The following is a 13,211-nucleotide window of genomic DNA, read 5'->3' as shown; positions in this document are numbered from 1 at the left end:
TGGGGCTCTGTTTGTCACCACTGGCTAGAACACACAAGAAGGAAAGAAGTATTTGTGCCCCGGTCTTGTAAAGTCTCGGGCCAATACAGCTGAAAAGGAATCTGATGATCTGTTGCTTTTTTTTCCCATGCGGAATAATGTACCCAGTTGCCTAGAAACTCACCAATCGTGTTCACTGTTTTATGCCAACCTTGTTGAAAGATAATGTGTTTTTATCTGCCTGCGCAGAGCTCATTTTTTAGTTTTAAGAACTGTGGTTGAAGAGTGGACTCCAGCCCTGCACGCCAAGCTACCCCTGGAAATATATCTCTAAGCTCAAAGCTCAGTAATTGGACGGAATGCCGGAGAGAAGTGAAGGGGAGGGAAGAAAAGACTGAGCGGAGGAAGACAGACAGAAAACTTGTGCTTTCATAAAGCAAAGAAACAGGCACTGAGTTAGCATTTCCCAGGCATGGAGGGGACAGCAAAAAGACTATTTTTAAGTTGTAGATTTTAAAGATGATGCAGAAAACATCATTATTACCCTGGGTTATGACACTCCTCTTTTTAGACTGCCCTTTTTAAGATGGGATTTTTGAAAGTTTTGACCATCTGTGCTGTTCTGCTAGAAATGGAAATATCAAGTCACAAATGGTTTCCAACTCCAAAATTTCCATCAATCCCATGCTCCCCCTTTCCGGGTACCAAAACATAATGAATACAGAACACAGTGTACCCTAAATAAATGTCTGTTGTATAGCGATTGACCAGATGGATGGATGGATGGAAGGAAGGACAGATGGACAGAAGGACGAATGGAGGGATGGATGGGCAGATGGACAAATAGATGGGCAAAAGGATGGATGGACAGATGGACAGATGGATGGATGAGAAGGACAGATGGACAGATGGATGGAAAGATAGGTGGATGGATGGGCAGAGGGATGGCTGGCTGGCTGGCTGGATAGGTGGCTGGGTGGATGGATGGACGGACGGACGGATGGACAGATGGATATATGGATGGATGGAAAGGAGGATGGATGGGTACATCACCACTGCCACTGTTCTTTTGCAAGCCCTCCTGCCTGGATCACTGCACTGGGGCCTGCCCTGGCTTCCATGCCTGGGGTCTCTCAGTTCTATCAGGCATCCCCCAAAGCTGAAAATTTACCTCCATGAAGTAGTGATTGGCTCATCACCCAAAAGGTGCCCACAGTGTCCAATGCTACCCAGGGTCACGCAACTGTAGTAGCAAAGTTCTAAATCATAAGCTTGGGGTTGCCTTGCAGGGTAACAGTCCCCCTCAGAAGGGGCTGTGAGACTGGGCACAGTCACCGCTGACTGCCCACCCAGCAGTCTTCCCTCCTCTCCTCCCTGTCACAGCTGAGTCCCAGGTCTTCATCTCCCCATCTCTGCACCATGGCCATATCTGACTCATGAAATCAAACTCTTGCTTTCCTCCAGGAGGAGAACCCACCACCTGCCCTGAGACCGAACCTCTGTTTGGCCTTCCCGCAAAGTTTGACAGATAGGACTGCATGTGGCCAGAGCGTATAATGGCCATGATGAAAATACGGATGACTAGATATTACAGAGTGCTTACAACGTGCCAGGCCAACGTGCCAACACCGTCCCTGCAGGATTTCACTGAATCCTCACAAAACTCTATAAGGCAGGAAATACCATTTCACAGACGAGGAAACGGTTTCACAGACGTGATGTACCCACAATAACAAAGCTAACAGTTCAAATTTCAGTCTAGAAAGGTCCACCCAATAGCCTGTACTCTTGACCAGAATGTTTCACTGCCAACTCCCTGAAAGGTGGAAATGATTGACGTTTTCCCAGGATGTACATCAGCCCAGTAAAGCAACAGGGTAACAAAGCTGGAAAGGTAGAGAGAGTCACTAACTCTACACAAGAGTTGAAGGTGCTTGAGTCCTCCTGGGTTGCTTTCCAACTGCATACGTGACCTTTCCATTTGCTTGGATATCGTAAGCATGTTCGTATTTGTTGGATCTCAGTCCGCGTAACACCGCTGTGCGATACACAGGACTGGGATTCTAACTTGGAAATTCACAGGTGAGAAATGAAAGCAAAGACAAGTTAACTGACCCCAGGAGGCCACAGGGAGAAGGAGAGGCCAGCTGGGCTCTGCCTTCAGGTCTCTTCCAGCCCCAGGGGTTGGAGGAAGCCAACAGCCCCAGCCCCTGGGGGGGTCCATATCCTCCAGAAGGAAAGGCTTTGTGTGTAAACGAAGAAGATCGCCAGGCCTGTGGTGGCTCTCCTGTGGGATCCTCTGAAAGACCAGAGTGCAGAGTGCTTTCCTGATGGCAGAAAAGCAGTGTCCCCAGGAGCGGGGAGCTGTCAGAGGTGGTGGGTTGGCTGGGGTTGACACTGAGGTCCAGAAAGCTGCTCGGAAAGCAGCCTGGGGAGGCAACAGAAGAACGGATCATGAGAAGAAGGATGGAGAGCTTGGGGTACACAGCCTGAGGAGGACCAGAAAGGGGAGACTGGGGTCCCGTACCAGGGAGAGTGGGAGGAAAATAACACCCCCCAAGGATGCCCACGTCAGAACCCCCAGAACCGATGGGTATGTTACTTTGCACGGCAAGAGGGAAAGTGAAGGCTCTCGAGATGAGATTTTCCTGACTCATATCCAAGAGAACCCGAGGTCATCACAAGGGTCCTTAAAAGGGACAGAGGGAGGCAAGAGGCTCAGAAAGGAGACATAATGACAGAAGCAGAGGTCTGAGTGGTACGGAGACAGGAGCCAAGGGATGCGGGCGGCCTCAGGGAGCTGGAAAGGGCAGCGAACGGATCCGCCTCCCTCCCAGCCTCGAGAAGGACGCAGTCTTGCTGACACGTTGATTGTAGCCCAGGGAGACCCATGTCAGACTCTGGCCTGCAGACTATAAGACAGTGACCTTGTGTTGCTTTTAGCCATTAAGTCTGGAATGATTTGTTACAGCGGCAAAAGGGAATTAACACGGCAAATGGGAGCTCCAGCCAGTGGACTTGGGTTCCAATGGTAAATATAACCATTCGTTCCTTTGTTGAGCAAATGGCGTACATGGGGCACCATGCACCGTGCTGAGAAAACGCCTGGTGGTCGGGGCAAATACGGTCCCTCCCATCAAGCAGCTCGTGACCAGTATCTGCTTAGCAATCTACTGCTGCCCAGCTCCAATGTGCCCCTCATCACCTGCTCTGTGAAAATGGATCTGAGTCCTTAACATTTTTCCTTCGCCGGAAGGCAAGGTGTGGAGCTTTGCCCGTAAGGGTGCCGGAGAGACGCTGCGGAGGGAAAGGGTTTGCTTTCTGACTGTGGCGCTCCCTCTGCGGGCCGCTGCCGTGCCCACGCCGTGACTTCTCCGGCACAGGTGGCTGCCTTCGTGGGCAGCTCCCGCGGCAGCCGGCAGCCCACGGCTCTACCCAGCACCCACCTTGAGTGCCTCGACAGCAAGTGCCTCTGAGGAGACGCGTCCCTGTAAAGTGCGGTCCTCAAAATTCCAGCGAGTTCCACTGGTCGGCCACCTCAGCAACTTCTCCACGTTCAGTGAGCCGTGACTGTACCCCCTCCCCGATAAGGTCTGGATCTCAGGGGGGGGGGCACCTCTTCCTTGGGCACGCGCTCTCAGCCCTCGGGCGGGGGGTACTCCCGATGTCTTCCATCCAGACATTCTTGAGCGTTCTCTTCACTTCTCACTCAGCAACCCCTCGTTTTCCAGTCCTTGTCAGAATTAATAACTCTTTAAATCAAACTTTCCCTGTTCAAATTCTTTCTCCTGATCGGAGCCAGGCCAAGACAGATGTGCACAAACATACAAATAAGCATGAACTGCAGACAGTGGTGCGACCTACAGGAGACAAGTCAGCAAGAATACAAGGACGGAACTAAGTTGGTCTGAGCGGCCGGGAGAGGCCTCTCCGAGGTGCCCTTTAAGGTGAAAAGAGACGAGAAACCAGCCCAGTGGAGCATTCTGGCCGGGCCTGGGACTCGGTATGGCTGGGTTCTGAGCGCACAGGCTTCTGGTGAACAGGACACATTCGGACGTCAGAGTCACGTCGTGCGATAGAACCAGAGCCGGCGTCCGTTCCCTGGACGGGCTCTGGTTCCTTGGGTGACCCAGCCCCGGTGCCCTGCCTCCAGCCTGGGGGGGGGGGGGGCCTCGTTCTGTGTCTGGCTTCTCATCTGTCCTAATTCCCGCGTACCCGAGGGCCTGCGCTGAAATGACTCTGTCTGAACTAGGAGAGTGGCTTCTGCTTCTGGGTACAACCCCATACGATAACAAGGCCATTTTGTTCATGCCTGTGGACAAGTCTCATGGCACCTTTATACCATGCAGCAGGAGTTGTCCAGAGTTAGCTGCCACTGAGAAGGAAGAAAAGAGGTGGAGAGTAGGAGGGGGTTTGGGGGAGGAAGGGAGGGGGAGGGAAGGAGAAAGGAAGGGGAGGGGGGAGGGGAAGGAAGAAAGGAGGGGGGAGGAGGAGAAGGGAGGAGGGACCGGAGGAGGGGTGGGAGGAGAGGTGGGAGAGCTCATTCCTTTTCGTAGTCCTTTTCGACTTTTTTCCTTCTAGGACTGGCCGTAGCGTCAGGGGAAGAGTTGAAAGTGGTGGGGAAAGGGGAGGATGGGGGGTGAGTAGGGAGGGGGGGAGGGGAGAGAAGAGGGAGGGGAGGGGCCTGGCAGGAAGGGAGAGAGGGAAGGAGCACACAGAAGGCACTTCCCTGCTAAGCAGGTAGGCAGAACCGCCCCCACGCCCCCCTCCACCCCGAAGGCCACCCCTTGGCAGTTGTGGGTTTGGAGAGCAGCTCGAACAACGATTTCAAAAAGATGAACTACCAAGCTCGGTCCCACCGCAAACTTTCCTAAATAGCTCTGGTCCCCTGGGGTCATTTTGAAGCCGCTCCTCACAGTGATTTAAGAGACTGTGATACAAAACACCACTCAAGGATCCGACGCTTTCCTGACAAAAGGAATTAAAGCCCAAAAGCAAGAAACCTTCCCTAAGTAAAGACTGACCAGATGGGGAGCAAATGCAGCATCTCATAGTCAGAGACATGCCTCCACCGCCCCCCCGACCCCCCCACCCCCCCACCATCCCCCACCCCCGGTGCTGAGCCCAGGCACCTGTCAGGAAGACCCAGGGTCAAGGAGGCTGGCCCCTGCAGAGACTGTCAAAGCCCACCTGCTTTTCCTGATCTGCCAGATTCTTCCTTCCTGTGTGGGTTTCACCATCTCCTTCTCTTCCCCTCCCCCTGACTCTGTCCTGTCCCCGTGAGGGACACCCCACTCAGCCAAGAGCCACCAGTGAGGTCTTCAGGCATCATGAGAGAGGAGGTCACCACAGCCAAAGAGCATTTGAGCGTCTGCAGCAAAGGTCCATCAGGAAAGGTTATCCCAAGAGACGAGACTAATATCTCCCGAAGCCCAGAACGACAGAATAATTGTCCCCGCTGCCAGGCACTCTGCTCAGAAGGGTACTTCCGGCAAGATGCTAAACTCAAGTTCTGGCCAAGGATGCATCGTTGCAAGTTGCGCCCACACAGCCCTACGGCAGTCGTAAACGACGCATCACCATCCATCACTTGGCTGTGTTCTGACACAACTTTTTCCACAGACACAGGAGGCAGACTGGATTTGGTCTGCGGGCTGCACTCGGCCAACCAGGAGTCTATCTCCCTGCCTGGTTCCAGCCTCCTTTCCGGCTCCTCTCCGAACCGGCACCTGCCCATCAGAGGAGAGCATGACGCCCTCCCTTGAAATTCCGTCCTCAGGAGCAATGGGAGGCTGCGGGATCCCAGTGAATCAACTGCTACACATTAAGCATAGAGCAAAATTGTAAGGACTCGGCGTAAAGATGTAACCCAACCTCAGCCAGATCTAGGTTGATCTGGAGAATCAGAACGGCCTCCTTCTGCCTTAAAATCTACATCCGTCGGTCTCTGCCCCTTTGCAGGGCCATTTCCCGCTGGTTGTGGCTCTGCCCCAAAACCACCATGCAGATCGTTGCTGATGGGGGTAAACTCCATCAGGCTAACTTTCAAGAATTAGATGAGCCCAGCAGCCTGGATTAAAGCATGGGGTTCTTTCTCCAGCATTCGTTTCCAGCAAATATGAACTGTCTCAGGCATTGTTCTAGGTGCTGGGGTCACAGACGTGGACACGACTGACCAGAACCCTACCTCCACGGCTCTCACTTTGCAGGGAGGACACGGGTAGTGAGCCCTGCACCTCCAACACCGATGACATCTATGAAGAAGGTGAAACAGCGTGGTGATCAGACAGTGATACAAAGGGGGACAGAGAGCCAGTTGTGGCCAACGTGGCTGGGGAAGGGTGCCTCTCTGAACAGTCAAGTTGAAGAGAAGGAGCCAGGCTTGGGGAGACTTTGGGAAAGTGTTTCGGGCACAGACGAGAGTAAGAACACAGATACAGAACTGCAGAATTAATTGGAGGATGCAGGGTTTTGTTTACAAGGATCTTAACCCTGGTATCCAACTTGAGTATGAATGACAGAAGCACCCACAGATTGCCCTAGAATATCTGGGTGTTGACCCCCACACTTTGGTCCCAGACAGGAAGGTCAAAGCAATGCAGAATATTTCATGTTCCACTGAACATTTCCGGTGTGGAAAAGGGTATTAGGAATGCAGTGTTCCCCAGGGATTGATCATCCCTGTGGCCCACCGGCGCTGTCCTTTTTACGTTCTGGAACCTCATGCATGACCCTGTGCTCTGGTGTGGTCCCCGAGTCTGGTGGCGAAGGGAGCTTCAACCAAAGTCAGAGGAAAAATCTGGTCACTCCAGGCCAGGCACAGAAACACAACAGGTTCTGTGGACTTCAGGACCTTATGCAGGCTCAGTTGGTCAGATCCTAACAAGGCTCCTTCAGTCCAGCAGCACTTTTCAGTTGTCCAGCCCCCAGGCTCCCTGGGAACTTCCCGGCGAAGTCGAGTGACCCGGGCCACTCGCTCACATGCAAAGCACTGTCCCCACGCAGACCCCTGATACAGCACTTCGTCCTGATGTGGGCACAGACTGAGACGATAAAGGACAAGGGCTCCCCGGGAAACGTTCCCCAATATCCACAAGGAACAGAGATTTACAGTAGACCCCAAACAGTTTCCAGGAAGGCATCATGGGAAGTAGGTAAATAAAACGTAATCTAAATGCATTTCCTTTGCTTCAACAACTTCATCAAGAGCATAAAAAATAACAGATTATAAAACGCTTCATGTTTCTTTGAGTATTAAATCACTCAAAGAAAACTTCCTGGTGACCCCCCTTCCGAAGCTCAAATTTCTCACCATCGCAAGAGGGACAATGCCCACGAAGGATGTCTGGCTGACAAAGATCTCGGAGACGGCCAGCTCGCTCATGGAGTCCTCCACTGGGTATTCCACTTGCCAGGTGATGGGCTGGGCCCCGGCCAGGCCGCTGCTGTTGTCGACCCCGAAGTCCACTTGCAAGATCTCGTAGAAGGAGCCATTTGTCCTGGAAAACAAACACATGCGAAAGTGCCATTTAAAACCTGACACTCAGCAGAACATCAAGAATGTAATAAATTGCCACCCTCCTCCTTGCCAATCGAAAGGGTGACTGCCAACTTCAACAGAGCACACGGCGGTGCCAACGGAGCCTCCAAGCACCGCACACAGCAAGGGGCCCTGAGCCTCCTGTCTGGTGTCGCCCCCACCCAACGCGTGCCCATGCCACCATCCAGCACCACGCACGGCAAGGCGCCCTGAGCCTCCTGTCTGGTGTCACCATTGTTCCAGTCCTGCAGCAAGTCTGGGATTCTGGCTACTTCTACTTTTACTTAGCTGTGTCTATGGACCAGTGGTTCAAACTCTGAGCTTTAGGATTTGGGAAGAATGGGCTGGTGGGAGAATCACGAGACCAAGCGTGGGAAGGACTCCCTAGCTTCCTGGTTCGCTACATAACTATGAGCAACATATAAGATAGTACAGTAGACCGTTCATTTCGTGAGCCCGAAATGGGATGAGATGTAAAGAATCCACCTGCCTTAATTCATGGAGCGACAGCGCTGCATGTGTTTTTGGAAGCGGGGAAGAAGGTGGATGGGGCATTTATAGGTGAAAAAGACCAATGCCATTCTCAATAATATTTTTGTACACAGGGAGCGTCTTATCATTGACAGGGACGTTGTAAATTATAGGCTGACTATTGTACCAACATAAGTCACCGAACAGAGTTAAAACAGAAGCCAGCCAGCACAGGACTTGTGAGTGATTCCTGCTGTAGCCTCTTCCCACCCTGGTGCTAGCTTTATCCCCAGCCAAGGAATATGACGGCCGAGTAACTGATTCACAGTCGCCCAAGACCTGAGTCACACGAACCGACTTATTCCTTTCCTGCCAGTGGGCCTGCCTGGACCCAAGTGGGCCTGGAAGCCTCTGCCCTGCCTCTTAGGGTCTGGACAGGGTCTTCAGTTTGAACCCCCAGGGCGCAACCTGTGAGGAAAGAGTTTGGAAATGAACCTGGGCAGGCTGCTTGGCCCCCAGAAGTCTGCTACCATGGACAGCTCCCTTCCCGCGGCCAACTCCCGAAGAGGGTCAAAACCCCAGGGGGCTGGCGAGAGGGAGGCATCTAGGCACCCAAGACCTCATTCAGACACAGCAATAGTATTGACAGAACTGACCTGCCCCGTACAGAATTCCACACAAATCAGAACCACACCAGACTCCACACAGAATTGGTCACATCTAACCTTTGCCCACGCAGCCAAGGGCTTAAGAAACTCTGATGTTGCTCTGTCTCATCCAGTGGCCACTAGCCAGAAGCAGCTACTTAAACCGAAATATAACTTTATTAAAGTAACACAGCCGGGTGTTCCCTGCTGAGCTGAGGCTGGGTGTGGGACTTGCGAGCTATGAGTCCTCAAGTATCTATTTGTCGTGTTGTTCTGCACGGGGAGGACAGTGCTCGCTGCATAGAGATCCCAGGCCTTGTGAGAAGGTGGACAGTGGGCACGTATGGGGACCACCGCCCCCCCCCCAGAGGACCCTGATTTACTGGGCATCTTTAGTGAGAAGGCACAGAAGGGGGAGATTAAGGGCTGACCCTGAGCTGCCGAAGGGATTTCAGGGTCTCAGGAACTTAGGGACCCACTCCACGACCCTCGTTCCCCACCCACCACACTCCGGCCTGAAAAATCTCCTCTCTGGTCACAGGATTTCCTCACTTCTCCATCTGCTGAGTGTCCTCCTGTAAGAGACGCTCGGTCCTTTCAGACCAGATCTTCGATCCCTCTGGACCGTGTGCCGTGCTTGTAACCACGACTAGAGGGCAGCTTCCAATACCTCCTGGTTTCTCAGCGCTCAGTGGATCCCAGCAAAGTGAACGCCAAGAAAGTGATAACTTTCTGCTATTGGCAGCTTAATCCTGCTAAATCTGCACTCTGGTCTCGGGGTACAGAAGCAGCCGGTCTTCGGGCAAAGAGGGCAGCCCCATTCTCCGTGGGTCCTTCCTTCTCCTCTCTGACTGTCCAGCCCATGAGCTGGGCCAGCTATGGGACTCTGCCCAAGTGCAGCCAGAAACGGATCAACAACCAACTCAGAGTCACTTTTATGCACAAGTTTTTATTTTAGGTCATTTCCCTCCAACCGGAAAGGCGCTCTTTTACTTTTAGGCAGCCGTCGTGCATGCTTGCTCCTGATCTACTCTTGATGAGCCTTTCAAACTTAGAACAGTGCTTCATGATCCCCTCGACTTAATAATTACCAACTGCCTTTGAGGAACCTGGATCAACGCTTCAGCCTTGAGACATTCATTAGACACTTTTCCCCGGGGTGGAGAAGTGAGCGCGTGCGTGCGTGTGTGCACACGTGTGCATGTGTGTGTTGCCAGAGGTCAGGCAGGAAATGGGGCTCAGCGGCTTCTCCCCTCGAGTGAGAGCACACAGCATCCTCCCGGAAGGACTTGGTTCCCAAAGTCCTGTAGAAACTGCTTCAATAAAAGCTGAGCCTCTTTGCTGGGACCCTGGGACCCTGGGACCCCAGAAGTGGGGCTGGGACAGCTTTTAAATGCACAGTGTGGCTACCGCTCAGACATGTCAGCAAGAAGGAGAGGGAGGGATGGGGCAGGAGAGGGGAATGGGGGCCCAACCCAGCAGCCCGTCCCCTGCAGCCACACCCAGCCATTTCTCAGCATATAACCCAAGACGATAAATAATTATAGCTGGGGTTTTGTTTTGTTTTGTTTTGTTTTGTTTTTGTTGTTTGTTTGTTTGGTTGGTGGCGGAAGGGGACAGGGATGGGAAAGGAGGAATGAAGTGGGGAGGGAGGTTCAAAAGCTTGAACTCCTCTTGGGGCGCTGGGTGGCTCAGTCAGTTAAGCATCTGACTTCAGCTCAGGTCACGATCTCACGGTCTGTGGGTTCAAGCCCCACGTCAGGCTCTGTGCTGACAGCTCAGAGCCTGGAACCTGCTTTGGATTCTGTGTCCCCCTCTCTCTCTGCTCCTCCCCTGCTCACGCCCTGTCTCTCTCTCTCTCAAAAATAAACAAACACACAAAAAAAATTTTTTAATCAAAAGCTTGAACTCCTCTCCAGTAAACTATGCCATTTACATAGATTTGTTTACCCCTCCCCACAATCCCCACAAACTTCTAGATGGTTCTGAGCTACCAGGCTGAGATGCTGAAGCTTTCCCCACATGAGTTTTTCTAGAAATGGAGCAAGAGAGGCTGACCCCTGTCAGGGTCTCTGTCTTAAGAGCCTTTCTCTGGTCAGTACTTTTTAAATGAGCACAAAGCAAGGAACATACTGACCCATGACTGCAATGAACAAATGCCCCAGAGTAGATCTGCTGGTTACTCACAGTAAGTACGAGGAGACTGAAATATGCCATCCCATCTAGACTGTTCACCCCGTGAGGACAAGGATGTGCCTGTAGCAGCTGGCACAGTACCCAGAAGATTGTAGGGATTCAATACGTATTTGTTTAATTCATCGAACATACTCAAAAGGCCCAGCAGGACATCCCGTAAAATTCCGGGGAGTGTCATTTGCCTTCTGGGACACAAGGAGCTACCAGTCAGCTGAATTCTGAGCTCTATTCTTATGCCTGCCTGGCAAGTATATTTATATACTCTTTGCTTTGAGAAGGTATGTCTGTCTCCACCATTACAATGTAATTCTCTTCTTTTTTTTTTTTTTTAAGACTTTGTTGTCGTTTTTTTCCCCCAACAGTTTTAGGTTCACAGCAAAATTGAGGGGAGGGTATCGAGATTTCCCATCTTCCCCCTGCCCCCCAACAAGCTTCCCCTGTTATCAACATCCCCACCAGATAGTACATTTGTCATCATCAATGAATCTACACTGACACATCACAATCACCCGGAGTCCATGATTGACGTTAAGGTTCACTCTATTGGTCGGGACAAACTTAGGACACAGATCTGCCATATGGTGGCGTACAGAGTATTCTCACCACCCCCAAATCCTCCGGGCTCTGCCTATTTACCCCTCCTCCACTCAATGCCTGGCAACCACTGATCTTTTCCTGTCTCCATGATTTTGCCTTTTCCGGAATGTCCTATCATTGGAATCCTATGGCACACAGCCTCTTCAGATTGGCTTCCTTCACTTAGTGATATGCACTCAGGGTTCCTACACATATCTCATGGCTCGATAGCTCATTCCTTTTTGGTGCTGATAACACTCCACTGTCCGGATGGACCATGATTTGTTTATCCATTCACTGAAGGACATCTTGGTTTGTGGACCTAGGTTTTCAACTTCTTTGGGTAAAATACCAAGGAGCATCATTGCTGGATGGTAGGAACCTAACTCTTCAAAGGCCAAAACCTATTATAACACCACAGTCACCACGGTCCCTGGCACATTCATTTTACCCAATGACATTTATTAAGCAGATACGATGTGTCAGGCACGGAGAATTCATTCATTCATATACAAATCGATAAGATCCCTGTCTTACTAATCAGGTAAATAAATAAGGTAAGTCCTGGTCATGAAAAATGCTCTCCTAAAAATAAAATAGACTTGAACTTTTTAAAAAAAAAAAAAGCTGAAGTTTTTTCAATTAAAAAATTTTAAGTACAATTTTAAAATAGTCCATTTTTACTTTAAAAAAATTTTAAACATTTACTTATTTTTGAGAGAGAGTGAGTGTGTACACGAGTGGGGGAGGGGCAGAGAGAGAGGGAGGCACCGAATCCGAAGCAGGCTCCAGGCTCTGAGCTGGCAGCACGGAGCCCGACGTGGGGCTCGAACTCACGGACTGCGAGATCATGACCTGAGCCAAAGTAGGACACTTAACCAACTGAGCCACCCAAGCACCCCATTTTTACTTCAGACTAGACTACAGATCACAACTGGAGACCATGAAAGATGTTCAGGGCCTGCCCCTGTAAGAAACTGACACTTGAGCTGAGACCCAAAAGCATGAAGAGAACCAAACAGATCCTCAGCAAATGTTTGCCAAATAAATGAGTAAATCTATTTTGAGCTTGAAAAAAAAAGTCATGGGAAAGTTTATCCCAAACCATCAGCATGAACACAAGGTGCTAAGTGAAAAAGAACATCCAGTCTTTGTTCAAACACCACCTGCTCAGTAAATCCTCTTCTGACCACGCTACCCATCCCTCATCCCCCAACCCTACAGTTGAGACCCATTAGCCAGACCCATGTTTTCTATAGCGTTTACCTTTTAACATACCAAGTGACTGACTGATTGGTTGATTGACGGATGGATGGATGGATGGATGGATGGATGGATGGATGGTTTGGGGGCACGTCTGAGTGACTCAGTTGGTTAAGCATCTGACTCTTGATCTCAGCTCAGGTCATGATCTCACAGTTTGTGAGTTTGAGCCCCACATTGGGCTCTGTGCTAGCAGCATGGAGCCTGCTTATAATTCTCTCTCTCCTGCCTCTCTCTCTCTCTGCCCCTCCCCTGCTCACTCTGGCTCTCTCTCCCTCTCTCTCTCTCTCTCCCTCTCTCTCTCTCACACACACATACACACACACACACACACACACATGCACACACACATATGAATGTAGGTTCTTTGCCTGCTCTGTGTCCTCAGCACTTAGAACCCTGCCTAGGACATAGTTGGTGCTCATTAAACATCTGCTGAATGAATCAATCAATGAATAGCAAACAACAGCGGGAGCGATATCTCAGAGGAATATGTGCTTAGGGAACCCAGAGACCAGATGCGGGAAGGAGAGAGAAAT

The 13,211-nt window shown here is 51.1% G+C and overlaps 1 protein-coding gene across 1 annotated transcript in view; it reads right to left on the bottom strand.

Moving 5' to 3' along the window:
* Positions 1 to 13,211, bottom strand: part of TMEM132B (transmembrane protein 132B) — a 362,435-nt gene that overhangs the window by 83,560 nt on the left and 265,664 nt on the right. Inside the window, exon 6 of the mRNA XM_032595352.1 lies at positions 7,292 to 7,478. Coding sequence (XP_032451243.1) covers positions 7,292 to 7,478 — 187 coding nt within the window. The remainder of the gene's footprint in view (positions 1 to 7,291; positions 7,479 to 13,211) is intronic.

The sequence above is a fragment of the Lynx canadensis genome, chromosome D3, assembly GCF_007474595.2.
Source record: "Lynx canadensis isolate LIC74 chromosome D3, mLynCan4.pri.v2, whole genome shotgun sequence".
NCBI lineage: Eukaryota > Metazoa > Chordata > Mammalia > Carnivora > Felidae > Lynx > Lynx canadensis.
The sequence above is the reverse complement of the archived record's forward strand: the minus strand, read 5'-3'. Positions and strand labels throughout refer to the sequence as shown.